At 41.9% G+C, this 24726-nt stretch overlaps 2 protein-coding genes across 2 annotated transcripts in view; both read left to right on the top strand.

Moving 5' to 3' along the window:
• The first annotated feature begins 1522 nt into the window (after positions 1 to 1522).
• dtl (denticleless E3 ubiquitin protein ligase homolog (Drosophila)) lies at positions 1523 to 7636 on the top strand. Its single transcript, XM_060041761.1, has 15 exons — positions 1523 to 1772; positions 2106 to 2231; positions 2339 to 2431; positions 2587 to 2648; positions 2792 to 2912; positions 3016 to 3081; positions 3318 to 3433; positions 3775 to 3848; positions 4068 to 4171; positions 4271 to 4375; positions 4831 to 4943; positions 5061 to 5150; positions 5299 to 5446; positions 6228 to 6913; positions 7249 to 7636. Exons 1-15 carry the CDS (start codon positions 1721 to 1723, stop codon positions 7312 to 7314), a joined length of 2022 nt encoding a protein of 673 aa, XP_059897744.1. The 5' UTR covers positions 1523 to 1720; the 3' UTR covers positions 7315 to 7636.
• A 243-nt stretch (positions 7637 to 7879) lies between these two features.
• Positions 7880 to 24726, top strand: part of ppp2r5a (protein phosphatase 2, regulatory subunit B', alpha isoform) — a 38260-nt gene continuing 21413 nt past the window's right edge. Inside the window, exons 1-2 of the mRNA XM_060042481.1 lie at positions 7880 to 8761; positions 20116 to 20312. Coding sequence (XP_059898464.1) covers positions 8614 to 8761; positions 20116 to 20312 — 345 coding nt within the window. The 5' untranslated portion in view covers positions 7880 to 8613. The remainder of the gene's footprint in view (positions 8762 to 20115; positions 20313 to 24726) is intronic.

Here is a 24726-nt window from a genome sequence, read left to right as displayed (position 1 = left end):
AATGTCTGGAAAATTACTATAGTAAATCCCACACTATATTGTAGTATAGTATAGTAATCTATAGTATACTACACTTTGTAGTAACTTACTATAGTATTTACCATAGAACACTACAATGTCTGGAATATTACTATAGTAAATCCCACACTATATTGTAGTATAGTATAGTAATCTATAGTATACTACACTGTGTAGTAACTTACTATAGTATTTACCATAGTACACTACAATGTCTGGAAAATTACTATAGTAAATCCCACATTATATTGTAGTATAGTATAGTAATCTATAGTATACTACACTGTGTAGTAACTTACTATAGTATTTACCATAGTACACTACAATGTCTGGAAAATTACTTTAGTAAATCCCACACTATATTGTAGTATATTATAGTATGCTACAGTAATATATAGTATACTGTAGTAAATGCTGGATTAAACTATAGTATTTTTTCCCCTGGGTAATGTCTGCCGAAGAGCAAAACAATGTCTCCATCTCCTACTTCTTGCAGTGCAGTAGTACATATGGCCCCTTCTCAAGCATCCCACACTCATAGCCCATCTTGATGTTTACACACCAGCACAAATCCTGCTCCCAAACCACTAAGCGACCCCGGTCCTCCCACCCGCTCCACTTGGCTTAATCCTAAAGTCCCAACAGTTGTATTTAATGAAAAGTTATTTTCCCTGCATGGAGCCGGTAGAAAGGGGACGCCAGCTCTAGATTTGCTCATTTTGTTTTAAAATGTTGGCAACCCCTTTTGCCGCCAGAACAGAATCCATACCCTCGGCTCCAAAATAGTTATGGATTGTTCATCAGAATGCATCCTTGGATATGTGAGTATTCAAGAGAGATGTAGTACTGTAAAATCCTTAACCAAGCATATATTGATTGGTCGCTTCTCGCATGAGAAATGCTGTTGCAGTTTTAGCAATACAAATGGTGACTACAATTTTATGGAATATTTAACGGAGGTTATTAACAATATTGATCAAATCCAATCTTTTTCTGTAACAGGACTTGGCTCAGTCTGTTTAGTCTTGTATATCTGGCAGATTCCTTAATTTCATGTGAATGTTCATCCTGGGCCTTCTGGTCTTGCTGCTTTAGCAACGCACATTTTAAGATGATAATAGGCTATATTAAACGTTATTTACGTGGGATAATTACAGTTAAATTAAATGATATTTTCAATCATGTGCCTATTCTCTGAAGCTGGCTTTATAACATAAACTGTAAACATGCATTGTAACATAGGGTCACGTAAACCTGACGGGAAGGCAACATTAAAATAAGGTATGTTGATATTTATTTTTATAACGGATATGTTTCTTTGATCATACATTATTCGTTTTTTTATCCTCCTGGTTATATTTCGTTCAACAGTGTTCCCCAGAGAGACAATTCACACACAAGTACCACGTATGATTGCTTTTGAAACAACCAACTTGGAGGGGGAAAAAGCACATTGTTCAAATGAATAATAGACTGGCCCAAAGTTCGAGCAGGAGAAGGAAACAGTACGTGACGTCAGAGGAAGAGACGGCCTACTGGCCAATGGCAGCTCGTGACGTCAGTTTGGCGGGGGATTTGGTTCTTCGGAGGGACGTCCTGTTCGCGGGAAATACGAAGCTACAGGCTGCGACCACCGCGGATCCGAAGAGGTCTCTAATCCGGTTGAAATAAGATCGCGTTTACTTCTTCCAGAGTTTAAACGATGCTTTTTCGTTCACTTGTTGACCGAGGAGTCTGCAGAAAGAGGCACAATGGTGAGAAACACAGCGATCGAAAATGAATTACATTATTATCGTTTCGGCTGCTCCGATACCACAACGTTAGCAACGGAATAACGTTAGCTGATCTCAAATCGCATATGGTTTAACAAAAGGATCTACCTTTATTATTGTGGAGCTGGCCTTGCTTGCAAATGTATTACGTTTCTTTTGTCTTGAGTAATACAAATATAAAGTAGCTGCATGGTTCGAGAATGTGTTGGTGAACAATGCATAATCCCGTAATGTATTGCCAAGATATATTGATGTGGTCATATGATTTATACCTCATTGTATATGTAACACGTATTCATGTTTTCCTTCCTCCAGTTCCCTCCCCGAGGTATCCATTGACCTCTCTACTAGAAGGTTACCAATGTGCCCGACACGATGAACACATCTCATACGGCAACATGGGCGTGCCCGTTCCACCGTTTGGATTAGAGTTCTCTTCTGGTAATGCAGCAATGGGCTACAGTCATGCATCGAGTGTTTATTGAGTTTATTCGATCCAGTTCACTGACGTATTCATCATCTCTAACTAATTAATTTCCCTTGTGCAGTGAAAGGTATGGAAAGGGTCCTTGCCGTGGCAAACGAAGAAGGCATTGTCAGGCTATACAACACGGAGAGATGTGAGAACCCAATTCTTAAAGGTGAGTTTACTGCATTGCCTTAGCCAATCACAGCATTGTCGCTCTAATCGCTTATAACTGAATTCTGTTTACAAAACCTGAAATTGTTTGAGTAGTTGGTTGGTTCACAAACTAGGCCTGGATAACAATATAATTTACTTGATATTCAACTACAGAATGGATGGCACACGAGAATGCTGTCTTTGACATAGCGTGGGTGCCTGGTGAATCTAGCGTGGTATGTAATTTGTTTATCTCCCCGTCTCTTCTCTGTTGTCACAATTAACTGATTGACATATTTTGTTCTCAGTTCATAGGGAGTTGGACTCCTTCATAAATAGTTTTTTTGTCTCATTTGAGTTGTTATATATTTGTTCTTAGGTAACCGCTTCAGGTGACCAGATGGCCAAACTCTGGGATGTGCACTCTGGTGAACTCCTGGGCACCTTCAAGGGTCACCAGTGTAGCCTCAAGTCTGTGGCCTTCTCAAAGCGGGAGAAAGGTACAGTTTAGTTGCACTCTTTTTGTTGTAGTTTGTGCTGTACTTGGCACCTTATTTTCCTCTCATACTAATGCAAACGTCTTGGTTCTCTTCTCACCGACAGCTGTCTTCTGTACTGGGGGGCGAGACGGACAAATAATGGTCTGGGACACTCGATGCAGTAAAAAAGGTACATATGATGTTCGCCGTTTGGTAGATGGTTCTAAACAAAGCACCGTACAATACAGAGCAGTTATTGTTGGCAAGACTGGCTTGCCAACAATCGCTAACATCATGCCCTGTTCAGTGGATCTACACAGGACAACAAATAACAAAACATTGAACATATGAAGTGTTTGCCTATACCAGACATGGTCTCTTGGTTTACTGTGTGATTCTTTATTCAATATAATCTTTCCCTTACAGACGGTTTCTACAGGCAGGTGAAACAGATCAGTGGTGCACACAATAAATCCGAGCGACCCACGCCTTCGCAGTTGAAGAAGAGACGGCCGAGCGTGCGGAGCATGGCTAATGGCTTGGTGAGTTTCCCTTACACGTATAATGCTCTACATGTATTATGGTCTGCATGTGTTAGTGTTACGGCCTTCATGTATTACGGTCTGCATGTGTTTCGGTTTACATGTGTTACGGTCTGCATATGTTACGTTCTACGTACATATGTTACGGTCTCCATATGTTACGGTCTGCATACTGGTAGTGGTGAGGGGGGTCCCCCCCTTCACTGTAAAGCGTCTTTGAGTGTCTAGGAAAGCGCTATATAAATTCAATCAATTATACCTTTTTATTTTTTTATTTTACGGTCTACATGTGTTACGGTCTACATATGTAATGAACCACGATCTCAACCTCTTTCACACAGCACTCCCAGCAGAGTGTCACGGTGGTTTTGTTCCAGGATGAACACACGCTCATCTCATCGGGCGCCGTGGATGGGTAAGCATCAACCGAGGGCTTTAGTGGCATGATTGACATGTCTGCCGGTCAAGGATGTATTTGTTCAAAGATTTATTTCGCCCGATTTGTTCAAAGATTTATCTCTGTGTTCACAATAGAGAAACGCATCAAGTTAAAAGACAGGATTTATGTTATTTTAAGTAATACAGATTTGTCTGGATAAACCATTTAAACCTTTTGTGTTTCATTCTTCTTCAGTGTTATAAAGATGTGGGACTTAAGGAAAAGCTACACTGCCCACCACCACGACCCTGTGCCCCTCCAGACGTATCCCTATCCCGGCTCCAGCACGCGCAAACTAGGTTTGTTCCGACACTCCTTCAGGTCAAGTTTGTCCACGCAGCTATACAACTCGACCGAAGACGTGATAATAACATCTAAATGTTTTTCCACATTTGCAGGCTACTCTGGCCTTGTTTTGGACTCTACTGGCTCCAATCTGATATCCAACTGTACAGATGACAATATCTACATGTTCAATGTTAGCGGGATGAAAACATCACCAGGTAAACGGGCAGATCAATAACAATTATGCATGAATGCATGTTATTTACCATTATGATTATTATCTTTGGTGCACATATCCTGTTTTACTTTTCTGTATAAATGACCAGTGTTGAGCACTAGATGGGGCTACTCATCCCAAATTTCTTGGCCATGGTCATTTTAAGAGCTGAAGAAAAGCAGATTCGCAGGGCCTGTGCTATTGTTTACACTGTACACTTTTCATCTTCTGTATTGTATACAGTATCAACATTGGCAGCAATGAGAACCCCCTGCTCTTGTCTGAGATGATGTGGAACATTTGAGTATTAGACACCCATTATAGTGTATAGTGTGTGAAACAAAGATGGTCATATTGTTTGCCATAGGTTCTGCCACAATGCTACCTAAATGTGTTAGGGTTAGGGTTGTATTGTTTTAATTGTTTGATTTCTATTCTCCTTTCTCCTCCCCACAGTTGCTGTCTTTAGTGGTCACCTCAACTCTTCCTTTTATGTCAAGTCCACCATAAGCCCAGACGACCAGTTTTTGGCTAGTGGCTCGAGCGACCATCAAACATACATTTGGAAGGTTAGATCCACACTATGGCTATCTATCATTTAATATACAAGTTTATCTACATTTTTTTTGTTCATGTAATCTACAACCTTTTATTGCATTCCTCAAGCAGATACTTTTGTTTTCCAGCTCTCTGATCCAAAGCGGCCACCCATGCTTCTTCAGGGACATAGCCAGGAAGTGACATCAATCACATGGAGCCCCACGGACTTTACTAAGGTTTGCTTGTTTACGAGGATGATATTTACAGCATAGAGTATAGCAAAAGTGGGACTAATACAACTGCCATATGTATGTCTACATTTCGCTTTCCTCAAAATATTTTTTTATTTGTGCCTTTTGTTAATCTCTCATATTTTCTTGGCAGATAGCGACCTGTTCTGATGACAACACTGTGCGAATCTGGCGTCTCGACCGGGGAATCGATGGAAACAAGTCCACAGTTGGGCAGGCCAATCTTGTGGGATGGGCATGTCCTAAGACCCCCTCTACTGGCCTAAATAAATCCAGTCCAAGTAAGTACTAGACGTTCAGTGGTCCGACTCTCACTGCTACCAAAACAGGAAGTCTAAAGGGGCTTTAGACCTTAGACTAGGCTTCATTGATGATGAAAAATAAATCCTTGTAAGACACTTTAATTGCTAATGCATTTGGTTCAATGGAGCATGATCATGGGAATACACACTGGCAGAACTGGCGAACATCTTCAGAGAGAGTGGTTAAATATTTCATATAAACTGTCACAATGTAGGCCCAAACATCTAACGATTTAGGTCCTGTTGAGTCCCCTACTAACCAAACAAAGGTAGAGAGGAATGAACCATCATGGAGACTGTCCTGGCTAAGAAAGGCAAAGTTAAATTGCAATACCTTAAGGGGAAACGACACATGTCTGAAGAAGGCGTGACATCTTAAGGAATTTACACAATAAAGAAGGGAAGGTGATGACATGTTGTTCACTTTTGGCCATCAGACTGGTTGGCTACGGTGGTGATACAATTGGAGCAAGAAAGGTTGCGCTCTCCAGGTGCAAGGAGAACTATACCAAAGCGTATTCAATTAACTACTTGTAATTGAGTATTGATGTTATTTCTGATGTAATTCGGATACTTTTCCCAACGACAATACATAATACATCTCGAACGTACTCCTATGAACTCTTGTGTGAACCATAACAATCCTGCCTGAACGCGCTGGACTCTATCATCCATGTTTTGTGAGTCCTGAAATGAGTCATGAAATCGCCCCAAATTCGTTCAATTGAACTGATTTAGCTCTTCTTTCCCCTTCCCTAAGACACTGCCATTCAAGAGATGAGCACGCCCGCCAAGACCCCCAACACGGATCGCATGGAAGGCCTGGCGTCCCCTCAGCTGGCCGCCTGCGCTCCCAGTGGCGCCAACATGCCGCCCTCCTCCAGCACCGCTGGCATGCCCCCGTCTTCCAGCAGCACCCGGGACCCCAAGGCCAACGCCCTCGGCCAGAGGACGCCCACGTCCATCAAGAGCTGGTTGGCCCGTTCCCCCGGATCCCCCGCCGCCAGCCCGACCCCGGGGCAGACCCTGAGCCCGTGCCCCCAGCCCGGCACGCCGCGCTCCGCCCCTGCGTCCGAGCGGCGGGCCAAACGCCGGCTGGACACCGGAGAGGGAGCGCGGGGGAGCTGCGGGGGCGCCGGGCCCTGCGAGTGTGTCGCCGAGCTCTACCCCACGTCCAAGAGAAGCCGGCCCCTGATGGGCGTGTGCTGCCCCGCCGCCTGCGGCCAGGATCCGGAGCCTCAGGCAGGGGCGGAGCCCCCGTCGGAGAGCTGCGCCAGGCGGCCGGCAGCGCCCAACCAAACGCCAGGGAAGGAGAATTGCTCTCCCGTGCAGGGAGACTGGCTGTCCATGATGGGCGAGAGGTTAAAGAACGGGCTAGGAAGCCCCAGGAGCCCCAGGAGCCCCAGGAGTGCTAAGAAACAAGATGGCAGGACTCCGGCGTCACCAGTAAGACAAGGCATATTTAACTGAATCAGACCACTGTGTATATAAGGAGGGTAGGGGACAAACAATGTTTTATATGGTTCTATTAGGGCCAGATAATGTCACTTGTCACTGGACGAGGGATGTCATCTGTTATCGGAAAATACTGTTGTGATAGCCGAGCTCTCATGTTAACCAGAGAGGTTGTCCCTGGGATTTGATTTTAGATTTGTCTGTTTTCACAGCCCTGGCTGGCCTCTATTAATTAGGCTGTGGGTGGATTGATTTGCTGATTAATTACACCCATTTATGTTTTGAATTAAAAGTCAATTTCTAACTTAGTATTTTCTGTTTTTCAGATCCAACAATCCCCACAGAATGCAAAGAAGATATCCTCATATTTCCAAAGAAGAACAGTGGATTAATCTCCATGGACTGCTGTTTAGATTCCTGATCATATGTGTATATTGTGTTTTAAACCATTCAAAATCTGGCTAAAGCATTCCAAAATATATGTAAAAAAAAATACATTTGTGATGCATTCTTATTTTCCAAATGTGCATGTAAATATACATTTGAACACTATACATTGTTAATATATCATGTCCTTTTTTTTGCCACGTGGCTTGTTGTACATTGTCATTTAACGAATTGTTTATAATAGGTCAGATTAACAATGCTTTCAGCTATTTGTATTAGTTCATCACAAATGTGTATTTTATTAAATTTAACATTTTTTAAAAGCTATTCATTCATTTTGTCATCTGTAATGAAGGGGGATTCCTATACATTGCATTTATAAACAATTTGGTAGAGGTAGAACCATTGATGTAACAAAGCAATTTCTACAGACTGCAAAAGGTCACTATTTGTTTTCACATATCACATGGTTACTGTTCGTTTACAGTAATCCTATTCGTCTAAAAAGTTTAAGGTTTTAAAGGTTCTGGTCTGTGATTGGGCGGCCGGGCTGCCAGTCAGTGACGTGCAGCTGTCACACTGCAGTCCACCAGACGGTAAAGACAACGGTGGAATTGCAAGGTTGAATGTGCTTTCTACAGTCACAACAGTTCGGTTAATGTGGTGTACTCGAGATCCTCTGTAACTACGTCGTTAGTAACTACTATCCGTGCACTGGTGCTCTCGCGAAATCAAAGGAAGTTCCTCCGTATTAACTTTCCTTATCCACCGAATTCGTAAACTATCGTCGTAGCGGGGCTATGTTAACGTCGGCTAACGCTAGCACGCTAACATTAGCTAAGGTACGCTAGCCCTCGGCTCTGAACCTCAGCTCACTTAAACCCCTTATTGCCAAGTGGGGGAAACAACTTTTCCTCTTATATGCATGTAATACGTTTTGCAACAGGTAGGCCGTTTTTCAGTCATGTTAATGCGGCATATAGAGATAAAAAACGGTGTGTTTTTTCCTATTGAACACTGCATCCGTCGACTTGGATGAGTTGTCCTGGCGAGTTTTGTTAATAAATAGCGAGGCTCACGATCCATCTGCCGAAAGGGGGCCGAATGCCGCAGGTTTTGGAGACTGTCAGAGCCCGATCTGAACCGACCATGTTGGATCACACAGAGTAGAGTCCGATCCCCGGCTGGCTCATCGACACTAATACGCATGGAAGAATACACGAGGACTGCAGCCTCTTATTTGATATAGTCTTTTTTTTTTATATAGTTTCACAAAAGTTCAGTTTTCCAGTTCACGCCTAAAAATGTCGGCTATCTCTGCATCAGAGAAAGTGGACGGTTTCACCAGGAAATCTATGAGGAAGGCCCAGAAACAGAGAAAATCCCAAGGGTCTTCCCAATTCAGGACCCAGAGCGCCCTGGTGGAGCTGTCGCCTCTGCCTCAGCTCAAAGGTACGGTACCACTTTATACATTATGGCCTTTATCCAACATCTGCCTGGAAATACTATAGTGTTAGCCCTTATTTCGTTTTGCCATGTTAAATACACACCATATAGTATGTCCTTTCTCTAACATCTGCCTGGAAATACTAGGGTTTTGATCGTTTATTTGGTTTTGCCATGTTAAATACACACCCTGGTGTCGAGATGGCGGCACGAGGATGTGTTTGACAATCGTGTTGGCGAAGTCATCCAAACTTTTATACATATTCTTACACTGTGGGGGACATGTGTGTTGTACGTGGATCCATCAAGGAGACACGTTGTTACTTACTGTTTTCGTCTAGTAATCAGTATGCTGGCCAATTGGATGATTACTGTATGCTACTCATTGTATGACACATTGTTATTTTGATGTTGGACATTGCGCAGAGCTAATTGTATAATATTTAAAAAACATGGATGTCAAGGGCTAGCCTCAATTCTATGCACATTCCTCTTGCACAGTGATCCTATTATGCACAGCATCCTCCCATTACCTAGTTTCTTGTTGACAAGGCTGGTCATCAGGTTGGCTGCTTGAGCAGTATTCATTAACGGTGTAACTGAAGTTCAGTCATACAGTGGCAAATTAATGAGGGGTTTGTGTGGGAGACTGAATAGCATCTGGAGTACATTGCAAGTGATGTGAGGCTATTATTAGATGTGTGCCGATAAGCTTGCAAGTTTTCTCAATAGCTAGCATCCAACGGCTGTGTGCGTGTCTGGCTTGCATACTAGTATGTGCTAGCTGTAGATGGCTTGCAGCAAATTTTGAGTTTGCTTGGTCAAATTGAAGAATGTGGTGAGTAGCATTAGCCTTCATAATAATAAACTGAAAGCTAGTTGTCTTACCAAAAGTACATCCTGGTGGCTATTTATCTAACACTAAAACAAGTCATGAGGTCGGCCTGAGTGTATATTTCTGTAGGGCCTTTGTGTCTATGGGACCAATGGGGTGTTGCCCAGTTATAATGTAGCCCAACATTTTGATAAATCAATACTGTTATACTGTCTAATATGTTACTTATTATTACACCCACTAGTTTTTCCTCTATTAAATAAACATCACTTCTCTGTATCGCATTTAGCCGATATCGGCATGTGTGTACCATGTCACATTTAATTTTGTAACCCATCAATTGAGGTGAGTTGCCTGATTCAAAATGCTTAAAAAAATAGTGGAATCCTACTGATTTTAGAGAAAGCTGTTTCAAGAATGTCAAGTTGTTTGCTCATACCAGTAAAAATTAAACTAAATATGATGAGTTATCATATCAGTAATTATTGCATGTAGAAATTCCTCAAAGGCCTTGACCCTGCATACACTCGTCTAGACCACCATGCACAAAGAACAAGCCCAACTTGATGAAGCATGGCATGCTGCTGCAGGGCCCATATACCCCTATTGGCTTTGTTGGTATGATCAACTATTGTTGTGTTTTCTCCCATCATAGGCCTGATGATGCTGGGCTGTTTTGTTTTTAACTAGAGTAACTACTAAATCATTTTGTGCGGTTTGTTTGGAAATAAACTTTTCATTTACAGAGCCCTAAGCAAAGTGCTACGTCAGCATTAAATAAAACACATTTTTCACTGTCCTATGCTGTTCATATTTACAATTTCTGGCTTAAGTATTGAATGATGGAAAACATGCTTAAAATAAGATGGCTTTCTTTCCCTTTACTTGTCAAGCTTAACTGCACGTGTTTGATTGAACAATTGAACCTGAACTTAATTTCTATGTCTTTTGCGACATTATCAGTGACGCACTCCCGTATCAAGGTGTGCTTCATATCAGGATTCAAGGTTAGTGGACAGTGTCCATCCGAGCACAGTAAAGAGCGTTCCTCTAGCTGACGTTTGTCTGGCAACGCACATGCTTAAAGTTTCTCACAATTATTGGTCTGGCTTGGATAATCTCTGCTGATCTAATCCATGTACTTAAAAGTTTATCTGGGTTATTTAACCACGCTAACTGAATGTTGCTGAATGTGAGGAGATTGTGTTGGTGACCATGACTTGCATAATCAAATCACCTCTCAGTGGCACTGTGTATAGCAGCTAGGCTATATCACTAGCCTTAGCACCATGGGATGGAATACTCTCTCTCTAACATTTGGATTTGAGACGGACTGCTTAGGACATGTAGTGTTTTGTGAATATAGTGTCATATTTACTATTTATATTTTAGAATGCTCTAGTCTAAAATTAATGTAGAGGGACTTTTTGAACTTGGGTGAAATATACGTTACGCTGGTGACCTTAATATTAATTTAAAGCATTGAGTTGGCGATAAATAAAAATATATATATACACAAAGAATACACTTTTTCTGATATCTTTGTTATTTTACTGTTGATGCATAATTGACATTTTCCAGGATATAATCATAGCCATCAAATAAATGCCTAGCGGTTTCCCAGAGGTGATCTTAATGCAAGATTCATCATGCATCAAATTGTAATGGACGTGAGGCAGTGAGAATGCTCTTCCTTCCTTCAGCAGAGAGCCCAGAGTGCTCATAGCCGCTGTTGTCTCTGACAGACATTGAAAAGATGACTCATTCTCCCACCGAAATAGTTGCCATGGCAGCCAGAAGCCTTGCGAGGCAGCCAGGCAAATTTTTACTTTCCCAAGATAGACCGCTTCATTGAGGCCTGTATTTCCGTCTGTGGGTTATTTGTGCTGAGCCCACCACGACTAAGTAGAATGAAGGTTAATTCTACTCCAGGGGGTGTTATCATCTATCTAATTTTAGTACTAGGGTAGTGAGTAACTATATACAATTGATTATATATTCAGCTGTTACATTTTGTTGTTATACTGTTCGGTTCTCTACATTATGTTTTCTTTCAGAGGTTTTCCATGCACTCGTTTAACTGGTATATAATCATTTTTATTATCTCCAATTGTAGTTGCATATCTGACAGCATATGGACTTTGCACGTATACTTTAGTACGGTGCAGTCAGTGTTGTTCACACCATCCCATCCCAAGGGGCACACTGTCCTCTCACTCGGCTCATGAAAACACTTCTGTCACATCAATTATTGGCCTATTGATTGTCTTGTTTCCATTGTCGTGTCCACTGGCAAATCCATTCATATTTTTGATCTGCTAATCACATTGTGATTGGAATTGGTGATGCACGCTACACCAAAGGAAAAATTATGCATCTAGAAATTAGTTAATAGATTATTATTTTGAAAACCAATTAGCCACCTTACTTACTGCACATAGATTCAGAAATAAAAAGCTTCTGCTGATTTTCTGTTGCAGATTCTGAATGTATTTTTATAAAAGACAGAAAATGCCAATATTTATTTTACAGAAGGACTATGAAGTGGTTCAACCCTGTGCTTGCCTCGTGTACATGTTGCCTGACCTCTCTTGACCATATTATCTGACATTTGTCTTTCTCAGAGACTTCTCATGCTCCAGTTTCACACTATCCCCGTGAAGTATTGTGAGCAATTCTTGGTGACAAACTAGGCTTTACAAGAAAGCAGAGTTGATGGGTGTCCGTATTGAGCCCCCCCCCCCCCCCCCCCCCTCATCTTGATTGTGGGTGGACAGAGGTAGGAAGCTGTCCCCCCCTGCCATGGTACTTGTGTGTTTGTAGCTTGTCCAAATGAACCTTGATGGTTACTGTTTACGGTGTGGCACTGGATGTTTATAAGAAACCAGAAGGGATGAAGACTTTGATTCTTACTTGCGCACATTGTATCAGAGTATGCGCTGTAATGCACAGTGTTTTAATCCATGCCGTGTTCACAGTTTGAGGAAATTTGTTGTTTTGCTAAACTTCTTGTTTGTATTGATTGGTTACATTGGGGCTGTCAAAAGCTGTTTCTACTTCTGTTGTGACATACATGGAGCGTAAAGAGCAGCGTGTGAACTGCAGTCTCATGCCAAACCAGTTCAGCAGCTCCAGCAAAGTGATGTGGCCTACGTGGCATGTCTGCTGTCATGCATTATCAGTCACATTTAGCCTACAGTAGGCTGCTGTCACTCCATTTTTCTAGTCGTCACTCATGCATGTCGCCTGCACATGTCCTGGCACTTGAGGATTCCAGTTGACTGCTACTTCACATAGTTTCAGCTTTCTGGGAAATGCAGGCTGAATGAATGCCGCTGATACTTTAGATTGCAGAATAAAGGAAATTCATTGTCAGGAACTGTTGGCGTGTTTGACCTCAGGATGGCAAAATGTGTGTAATGTTGCCTCTCTCTTTTCAAGTTATCCAGAGCTGCTTTCAATTTTGGGTCACCTTGTTTCCGGCCTTGTGTCAAAATAACAAATCATTGTTTCCAGTGTTACGGTTTTGTTTGACCGTGTTTACGCTTCTCTTGGTCCATTTAATGGGATGCTCACTCACGTAAGCACAAAATAAAACGGCCTCCTGGTATCATGATGTTGCCTTTGTGAATGGGTATCTCTTTGCAAAAGGTGGAAACATTGATCTGGTCTGACTGAAACGCCAACTTATTTTGTGGCAGTAGTTGAGATTCAGCATATTTTATACTTTCTCACTGCTTATTAAAACTTGCACCATTTCAACCCCAACCTAGACTGAAATTCCATTGCCTAATAATCAAGAACTTTTTGTCCTTGAGGTGTTGGAAGAGAGAGGGTAGCAGTTTAAAATTTGCACTGTTGTGTGACCAGAATGTGTCTGCAGAAAAATCTAAATAGTGCAGTAAGTTCAATGGACATTTGCATAACTTTTATGTACATAATGTTTGTTTTAATGCAAATTAAACTATTGCTAATAGAAACAAATTAGGTGGAATAATTGAAGTCAATAGTTTGCCACAACTGTTTGCCAATTCTAAATTGTTTTATAGATCAACGTATCATGGAGTTACATTGAGTTGTAAATCATAATGCAAAAGAGCTATGTGTGAGGAAAATAAAACATGTACCCTTTTTTAAAACTGGCTACCAGCTCCATGTTGTTGTATTAAGATAATGCTGCTAGAGCTACAGGCAGGCTTATAGGTCATCTGGCCAGCATATCCTCCATTTCACTTGTTTTGGTCTTGTTCTGGCTGGCTACTCTTGCACTTAATGTTACTGGGCACTAGGAATGCGCGATATAAACGATATACGATATAAACGATAAAAAATGGCCTACGATAGAGATTTTAGTTATATTGCTCTATCGCGATAATGTATGTTTGACGCGATCTATCCATGACTCGCGAAATATAAAGAGCCACGAGCTGCAACCGTCTGCAACGCATCGTCCGCGACCTGCAAATTTTAAAAAGAGCCACGAGCTGCAACCAGCTACATCGCATCATCCGCGACACGCGAAATTTAAAGAGCCACGAGCTGCAACCAGCTGCAACGCATCGTCCGCGACCCGCGGAATTTAAAGAGCCATGAGCTCCAACCGGCTTCAACGCATCATCGTCATCTAAATAAATATGTCTGAAAGCGAAACGGAGGAGCTGGTGATTGCTCTCATTTCATGTTCATTTCAAAATTATATGCGTTCATTTTGCACTTATTGTTTTATGTTTTAATAGCAAGTATCTGTGCACACACTTGGAAGATTTTTCTTTATTTAAAATAGCCATGCCTAATACTGGACGTATTTCCCTAATTCACAGTATCAGTTTCTTTATTAACAAGACACCACAAATTTTTATTTCATTAAGTATACGTCATTACACAGAAGATTTTTTTCTTTTTTAAAGTCTCTGCAGCTACAACATTATGTTGTATGATTAGTTTTGCACAATAAATGTTCTCAAAACGACATACATTTAGCAGTTTAGCTTTCCTTAGAGTCTATGTAACCTGTTCTGAAATGGTTCTATTATGATTTATATATCGTGATATATATCGTTATCGCAATAGGTTGCATGTATATCGCAATATGGATTTTAGGCCATATCGCCCATCCCTACTGGGCACCACAAGTGCGCTTTATACATAGTAAACGTAGGAGGGCAAATACAGAATACAAATATGTTTGTTGTACATTTTGCATGGTGCAGGTACTCAAGTGCACATTGGAATTCTGACCTTCCTGGTAGTTTTCTGCAAATACCAGGATACAATTTGCAGTACAAATGGGGTTTCTGTATAACTACTAGTGTTTGGTTTATTGTCGTGCCAACTACATTATGTTGTGTTTCTTTGCCGGCCCGGCAGCATCCCAAAATAAACACACTAAATATAAACCGCTACCAATAAGGCAGAGTTGCTTGAATGGAAGGCAATTGCGGACGTCGACACCAAAGATTTGCTCATATCCCCTCACCACAACAACATTGGCTTGCATACATCCAGCATTCATCTCAACTCCATCATGTATCTGTCATGATTCTGTGTCTGTGTGGGAGAAGGAAGATGACTGCCTCAGTGTTAAATATGGATGGGAATACTTTTCTGACTTGGCTTTCAAGTGTAACTATTGAGTTGTGGGGATGATTTAACCTTCAGTGTAAACCGATATTTGCAATGGGATCCATGATTCCTATAAAAGGGTGCATCTCTGTAGGATATGCCTGTGAGGTCAAGATTACTTTGATTTAGTTCTATTACAGATTCCCTTTCTGGGACCGTATGAGATGTGGCAGAAATTCTGCATCGCTGACCACTATTAAACTGAACACCATTCCCCATGTACGCAGACAGGAGTGCTTAACCCATTGTTATTTTAATGTAGAGGCCTACAAAAATGTCTTCATGTTCTAAATGTCTTGTGCAGGCTCAGGTGAAACACTCGCTAGATGGCCTGGATTCCAACCAGCTGTCCATCACGCACGAGATATAGACCCAACACACCTGCCAAAAAGCAATGATGCTTTTGAAGCAAGCCATTTCTTCCTCCTTTTTTTTTTTTCTTGTGCACACAAGGAAGGAATGCAAAATATGCCCTTATGTTACCAACCACCACGGTTAGGGCTCAGAGAATTGGATCGGGCTCTTCCTGTTGCTATAGCACTCGCCGGCCATTTCCGAACAACACTGCCCTCTTAGGCTGCATCAGTTTTGTAAAGATACATGTGGAGAGTGCTGACTATAGCAACCAGACTGGATATATTTCAACGCTTAATATTGACTTCCCAGAGCGGCAGCAGATAGTGTGAGCCGGTAGGGTCCGGTTGCGTCAGTACTTTTTGTCAGCCTTCACCGCTTTTGGAACATTGCTTCATTATCTGTGAGGCTGGCCTGGTGTTTTTCTGGCAGCACCTGCTTTTCCTGTGCTCCCCAATGCTGCACTGCCTCGTTACATAATGAGAATGGGTTCTCCCCCAATAAGAAGAAGAATCTGCAACTCAGCTTGCCTGTTCTCCATTATTCTGAAACCTCTGCCATGTTTTACCTGTGGGTGAATTAAGAGTGGGTATCTGTGTATTACTTATTACTCAGCTTGAATACATTGAAGGTCCTCTAATATCACACAAAATGGAGCTATCAATATCATTATTTATCTTGTAGTTAATATTGAAACACCCCAGGCCAGATGCATCTCAATTGCAGATTTCTCCTTGTGTATGTTAGTTCTCAATCTATAGGAGTGGTTCTTGGAGGGCATCTTATTTAGCAACACCTCAAACCCTTTCACTGTTTGGTTATTGAGGCTTCATGGCCTGGTTCTCCACGTACTCACCCCCCGAGCCTCTAGCCTCCACTGCAGGGAGGCACCGAGCCTGAACAGAGCAGGGTTTACAATGTGTCGTTGTACTTCTGGCCCGCTGCCATGTGCTTCTTAAAGTGCTTGTGGCCAGTCGGACATTTCTTAATATTGCTGAACGAACACTTGATTATTCATCCATGAAAGGAAGGGCTCTAATGTTAATTGAAGCCCCACACCACTGGGCAGTGTTTGTGTGATAAAACCATGTTTCATATTCATGTAATAATGAGTTTTGCACCGTTTAAGAAACGTATAATTACGCAGCCTTATTTTTATTGCAAGGGTAACATGACGTAACTGAGGACAACCTTTAAACTTTCCCACTTGTTAAGACGTGTCTCTTTGTAAACTAGGGATGCTGGAATATCTTGTCCAATTCTGCCAATGCTAATTCCTCTAAAGAGCTCCTTGAGCAGTGTAGAGGCCTCTTCCTGCTTTCCATAAACACTAATCTTCAGATGAAAGGTTGGCACACCGTTTTATAAATGTATAAAGCCAACCTGGGTCTCCTCCCCCCTATTGTAGCCATACAAACTGATTGTCTAGAAAGATGGCAGTTATTTACCTCCGTTCCAAGGACTTATTCAGCTGTCTCTTTGTGCAGCCTGCGCCTTCTGTCTGGAATGCCCTCCAGCAGAGGCTCCACAGTGTGAGGCCCCCAGCAAACTTAAGAGAAAAACAGATGGAAACAATGAAGTTGTTTCTCTTAAACAATTAAACCTAATTAAATGCATGATGGATGAGTTGCCATTCATCTATGATGGGGTTAGGGTTATTGATTGGATTGATTGGATTATTGAGAAAACCCTTTTATTTGATGACTTCAAATCATCACTTATTTCACCTCTTTGCTTCAAATGAGTTTGGACCTAATGTGTTCCTGGGGGGTGTCTCGGCACATGTTGGTCTCTACGGGAAACAACAAGGCAGAACCACAACCAACGGGATGGAGCTGACCATCGATTGGAAGGGACTAAAAAAAACGGTCAAATAGGTTATCTGTTTGTCAATAATGCTGTCAGGACTTTGATCTTTCAAAATGAAAAATATTACTACCAAGCAAAGACTCAGAAGTGAAACCAGACTACACCTGTTGGGATAAGCCACGGTGCCATGGGGCTGCTCACAGCTGCACGACTACAGCGACTACGGCGCTATCTCCAGAGTGCTGCTTCAGTGGATTGAGGGCTTCATAAAATATGCCATCTGAAGCACACACAAACTAAACTTCCATGTAGCCAAGTGACAAGTTAAGCTAAAATTTAAAGGAACACTCCACCCATTTGCATTAAGCTTTGCATCGTTAGAAACCCAATCATATTTTTGAATGGTCATGCAACACTATCTCATTTTCCCATGAGACGGGAGAAATCCGTGTTTACCTCTTACACTTTCTTCTGGCAATGACGCAAAAATCGTCATGTTGCGTCATTGCCAGAAGGAAATACAAGGGGGGGATTTCTATTGAGACTATAAGCACTACTAGTCCCACCCTTTCAAACCCGCCCATAGGGGGTGGTACCTAATGCGCTAACAGACCTGTCACAGATCAGTGCCAGTGAGGTAGACTTCACCTGCAGAAAACCTGGCCGAAGGTACTGAATACGCAGACGGACACAATATGGAGGTTTGGGATTTTGAAGAAGTTATGGTAGAAACGGATGTTCGTGGCTACCTTTATGAGCCACAATATAGCGACGAGCAGCTGAGAGCTATGGAGGAATGGGAGGCGGCTGAAGCTGCCGCCGCTACAGCCGAGGCAGACTCCCTGCCTGCCGCAGACGAGGAGCCCGCAATGGCTCGAGCTGGGGCGGATTGGTGGAGCCTGTGCTCTCACTGTGCGCCAATGGACACAGAACAAGAGTCGGTCTGCTGCCGAGAATTCCAGCGGTGCCAATTTCTTCTGGACGAGATCACGGAATCTGAGGATGACACGGACGTGTGTGTTGTCGATCACCTGAGTTTCGTACCCCAGCCTTTATGCCTCATCTGAACAGTTGGGTATTGGATACATATTTCCGGACCCAGAAATTGTACTGGAAACGCCAGCCAAAGCCCGCCAGGAGAAACAGACGTCTGAGTATAGAGTAAGTGTTTGTTTTTTTACTAACACATTGGCTACAATAGTTTTGAGTCCCGGGGAACGTGACAATCTAGCTATCCGATAGTAGCCGATCTTATTGGCAGATCATCGGCTACGTTACGTTAACTTGAAGTCTGTTTAATGCTGTATAGGCTACTCAAGGCATAATTTATCTTGCTTTGCTAATGTTGTTCTCTTTCTTTCTTAGACAGTATCGGCTTCCTGTGTTGTCCTGGCCATCAGAGCTAATTACCCAGCACAAGATGGGCAGTACCGTGGCTATCAGGAGACAGTAGATGCTCAAGATGAGCTGTGACTATTTTGACTCTTGACAACGCACACTACACGTTTTTATTTTTGTAAATATTTCCTATTTTTTCATGAATAAAACTTCAAATTCATGTTGGTTGTTGTGATTTGTTTACTAACCCAAGTGCTGTTATACTAAAGTAGGCATACTGTGTAAGACAAACACTTATTTAAACTGGGGAGAAAAGGTTGAGTACAAATAGTTGATATGCTGAGCTACTGTAATTACCAATGTTTTTATGCTGTGCAGTAATACACAAATGATGTGTTTGAAAAAACGAGGGCAGAAGTCTAAACTAGTCAACGTATCACGGGATATGTTTACACAAAGTTTGCTCACGCTAACACTCGCGCTAGGACCATGGGCCCTTCCCCCTCCAAACGGAAACAGACTGGCGGTGCAGCGAGCGCAATGCACTGTGGTAGTTGGAGGATTTCTTACTTTTGAGCCAGAGAGACACTTTCTGCCTTTTCTCAGGCTAGGATGAACCGATTTCAATTTTTTTGCACATTTATAATGCATATTTCCTTCATCAACCTTCAAATCTCCACTGGAGATTTGAAGGTTATCGATTCGTTGTTGCAGCCCCAACAGGAAACCCTCCTTAAATTAACATCTGGCACGAGCTGGTATCAAGTGCAGCCCTGTGCAGTATTCCCCCCCCCCCCAGATGTTCGGCTAAAGAATTGACAAGCTTCTGGATCCGAGATTAGCCAGTGTTTGACGGCAGTCATACGTTTGACTGATCAAAGGGCTATGGCCCCTGCCCTACCAAGTGGTATGAAGGTGAAGGATCATGTCTTGCTTGGTGTTTTTGAATCTTCATGAAAGACATTGCAGCAGATTCCTTGACTTGAAAATACTTTCTTGCCTTTCTAAATGCTCTATTGTACTCAGAGCTCATGTTTGTTATTCTTTGTCTTTTGTAGTTTTTGTTTTTCAATATTGCTTGTTATGGACCGTCTGTGACATGATGTACTGAACTTCTGCTGCCTATCTAGGCCGGGACACTTTTAGAAAAAAGATATCTCAAATCGTATCCTGTTTGAATAAACACCAAACATAGGGATGTAGCAATGTAGAAAATATCATCAGAGTTGGTGAAAGCATATTCATCATTGCACCATCATCACTCAACCTGAAGTCGCCGTCTTGGTGGAATATCGCCACATTATTCTGTGTTGGCCTTGGACCAATAGTCATTACCACTCCTATCTCTGTTGTTGACACCCCAGGTGACCTCAGTCTCTTTGTGGTCTCTCTTTGCCTCCAGATGTTCCATCCACTGAGCAGCAAGAGCTGTTCACCCAGAAGCTTCAGCAGTGCTGCATGCTCTTTGACTTCATGGATTCCGTCATAGACCTGAAGAGCAAAGAGATCAAGAGGGCCACCCTCAACGAACTGGTGGAATATGTCTCCACCAACAGGGGGGTACTGGTCGAGACCGCCTACCCAGAGATCACTAGTATGGTGAGTACCCTAATGTGTGATTTCATGAGTTACCTCAGTGATATGTTATGTGCCACACCACTCAAAATGTCACCACAAAAAAAAAAAAAAAAGTGTGGCGAATGTTAAGGTATGTTACAAATGTGTCAGTAAAGGGCATCGGTTCTCAGCACATCTCTGTGAGTCTGTATAGTCTGTTTTACATTTTTTAAGCCGCAGTCCACACTCGTGTTATGACCATGAGGCCAGGGTATGTTTGCAAAGTGCATGTCGAAACCGAGCAAGTTATGCCTGTCCTTTTTTCGCCCCAGAAACGATAAGAAATCATGGTATAATGTAATTGCTGTAGCCATTGTTGCGATGATTTGAGTGTGTGCAATGAAGCTCTCCTTCCAGGGTGATTAGACTGTGCCTTGGCTCAGATGAGTCAAGGGGACCTCAGATTACCTTTGGGCTGAAGGCATTAATCTCCGTCATCACCTGCCGCTGGTGTCATTTCTTTAGACAACCTTCTGTATGCTTAGTATCATAATGTTTGAGCAGGTCGCTGTGGGCCGGCTCTAGGAAAGACAACATTTTGTGAGGTTTGTTTGTTGATTGGCTGATGAAATTATTACCAATAGAAACGTGACCCAATGATATATTTTATTTATATATAACTATTGAACACTTATTTTTGCCCTTAACTGTTAATTCCATCAGAAAATAGTGTGTTAACCTAAGGGGTATGGGTATCGTTGAGATTTTAACGATACCATTACTCTGAACGATACTGCTTATCGATCCGGTACTTTAATGGTACTCTTATCGATCCAGTACTATAAACTCTACATCACTAGGCCAATTTATTTTTTATAAGTAGTATACCAGAAGTAAGTAGTTTATATCACCACAACTGCCAGGGCTATGATATGTAATCTTGCTACCAAAAGAATGATGACACCTGTGAAATTATTGTGGAAGTGAAATAATTCATGTGGATACTTCTTGGTTAGAGTAAACTAGGGGTGTAACGGTACACAAAAGTCACGGTTCGGTACTTGCCTCGGTTGTTAAGTCACGGTTCATGGTTAAGGGGAAAATTATAAAAAACTGCTTGCTTATCAACAACGGAGAATGGCCGTAGATCAGCAGCAATGAAAACACCAATAAACTTGGCTATGGCATTTGCATTTCTCAATTATTATCATTATTCGATATTCTATGTGACTCCGACTATTTGACGATCGTTGCCCATCTCTAGCGTGTGCATGTTAAAGTGCTGTACGTAGACACGGAGAGCCTTCTCCATAGCCGGAGAGCGTCCAATATTTTTTAACTATCCGTCGACGCCATGGACCTATTGGTCGACGCAACGGAGACGGCAAGGGCTGTGATTGTTTCTCTTAAACAATTTAACCTAATTAAATGCATGATGGATGAGTTGCCATTCATCTATGATGGGTCCTAACAAATTCATTTCCGGAATCACTTCTCTGGTTTGACTTTACACCTTAATTACTTTGTACATTGTTTACTTCTCACCTTTAGGACCAATAAAACACCAAATAAGATTTGAAAAGCTTTGGAAGTTTATTTACAACACTGCTTACATGGTTTGTAGTCGCATATAAGATAGATCGGGCGGCGAATTGCATTGCGTATCCGACATCCCAACAGAGAGCTGCTTAGGGGTCTCCATAGTTATGAAGTCGGATTACAGAGTCGGAGTAGTAAACTTTGGCTAAACGGTCCGGGTGGAACTCCGAGTTCAAGTTTTAAATTCCGCAGGGCAAAAGAAGCATTTACATTCGCCATATTAACGCTATGTACGCCACATTTACGTTCCGCGGTACACCTCTGTAACCGTGAAAGTGCCTGTACCGTGACGCTTCGGTACAAATACGTGTACCGTTACACCCCTAGAGTAAACTATATTACTGTAGGGCCACAGCACATCATCTAGGTAGCTGGGTCAATATTTGATGAAAATGAAGTGAATTACAGCAAGAGGTAACCTCTTGCTGTAATTAGTAAACCTCCAAATTAAACAAATCCAATGAAAAATCTACAATATTGACTTGATGAGACTAGGGATGGGCATTTGAAGAAATTTTCTTGATCGAGCATCGCTAGAGTTATCGATCAATTATCGATTAATCATTAACTTTTTTCTATGTTTTTTTTCTAATGTTTTTATCAATGAAATCTTTATTCCAACAATAATGTATGGGCCAAAATTAATACAATACAGTTAACTTGAAGACCTACAACTGTTTAACAGTTTTAAAATAATAAATACAGGCATTATAGGTTATAGGCCTATGCGGCGCTCGTAAAGTCCGAACAATGCGCCTACAGGCGCTCTTAAAGGTTTGGAAACGATTCAACAAGACTAAATCTGTAGCCTATTCCAATTACAATAAGTAGCGAACTTATCGGACAACAATAATCAAACAAAGGCAGTAGGCTAAAAGTGGGCATTAAACTGTATAACTGTTATGAAAAAAAAGGGGGGGGAAAGGCCGACATATAATGCCTGCAGCCGGCGCGCGGAAAAGGCTCGCAACAAAAAGATGAGCCACCCATTTACAAACAATTGCATGAACTAGTCTATCTAAAAGCAATACCTTATTGAACATATATAAGGCTGGACTTGTTGCTAAAATATCACAGTTTTGGCAAAATGTAACGACTCCAAGAGGCACCAAGCGGAGCGAGAGTCAACACATTAAGAAAGAAAAGAGCGACTCACATACGGTGGTGACTGTCGTCCATAGCATACAGTAACTCCAGCCTACATATTTTTGTTTAGGAATATAAGCATGTTAACATGCTCGGGGGTCAGACGCGAACGCAGCCTTGTAACTGTCAGTCCAGCAGCAGAAAACACCCGCTCTGACGGGACCGAAGTTGCGGGGATGCAGAGGTATTGTCGCGCTAACTTTGACAGCCTGGGGAACCTTCTTCCATTCACTTTCCACCAGTCGGCAGGGTTATATTCAATTAAATGCTTCAAGACTCACAGTATGCAACACAACGTCCTTTTAATCGATAACAATATAAATTGATCGACGCATTTCTTAACGATCAATTATCGAGCATCGATTAATTATGCCCATCCCTAGATGAGACACAAAGATATCTTGGAAACCCCTTGTACAATTGTGTCATTTGACCTCTCTATTTAAAGGTGACTATATTTAAATGACAACAAGCCAAACAGCCCAATTGCACCAAAATGGGAAGAAGGAAATGTATTCTGATTGATCTATTTACTTATTTGCTCTAAAACTGCCTCTTGGATACTAAAAATGTACATGTTGGTACAGCGCCACTTTTAGGCTACATTATTTGGGGAGAACCCTAATATAAGTATCATAAAGCTGATCTATCAAAAATGTATAGAAAATATATTGCCTTAATTTCACCATGTTGGAGAAAGTAGAGGGCCCCGCTCCCAACTTTTAAGGACCAGCTTGGACAGGGAGAGTTTTGAATTTAGTTTCATTTCGGAAGTTACTCGGAAATAGCAAAAATGCTTAATATAAGTTATATAAATAAAGCTAGCTTGAATCAATAGTAAATATATTTCCTTAAGGTGACTTATATACCACCGGGTGCGAGTGTGATAAGCCGTTTTGAAAATCTGCCTCTGCTGACATCACAAGTTGCCGTGTCCACCTAGATCTGTGCTGGATAGATCAGTCTACCAGCCTACCCAGTGGACAGAAGCTAAAGTTGCTCACCTATCCGACATACATCTAGGTGGACACGCCCACTTGTGATTACAGAAGTGGCAGATTTTCAAAACGGCTTGTAATTAGGGCTGGCCCTAATTGTTGGTTTTTCCGAGCGAATATTCGAATATTCGTTCCAGAAAAACACACCATCAAAAACAACATTAATAATCCCCATGTACTCCCTGGAACCGATTTTGACAAAATCTGCATATTTTGTTGAAGATTTAATAGCTTTTGAACGTTAATTAGTAGGCCCGCCTAAGTCAGTTGGAGTTCCTTAGTTTTTCCCCGTGGAAGCGAACAGCTGTTGTTCCGTTCCAAATCAGCTGTCCTCTGCCATCTCAGCCCTTACGGGAGCTTTTCAATTCATCCTGGAACGTGTATCTTTTCAGGGAATTTGTACAATAAATCCACAACGAATACAGAATATTGATTGTCTTATTTGTCCATATTATATCCATTATATTGACCGGGTATTACTAAGACGCTCACACTCTGCAGCAAGCCAGTCACAGTTGATGGGCGCTGTACAGCGAACGTAAACAAACAGCTAAGCTAAGGTTAGCATTTCGCTAAGCTAAGGTTAGCATTTCGCTAAGCATTACTTTTCCTCCCGACATCCCGCTAATGTTGTAGTAATGTAAAGGGAAACAAGATATCTATTCATCCTCCACGTCTCTCGCTTCTCTGCTTGGTTTCACTTATAGTTTGCC

The sequence above is a fragment of the Gadus macrocephalus genome, chromosome 21, assembly GCF_031168955.1.
Source record: "Gadus macrocephalus chromosome 21, ASM3116895v1".
NCBI lineage: Eukaryota > Metazoa > Chordata > Actinopteri > Gadiformes > Gadidae > Gadus > Gadus macrocephalus.
This window is presented reverse-complemented; position numbering and strand designations above follow the sequence as displayed.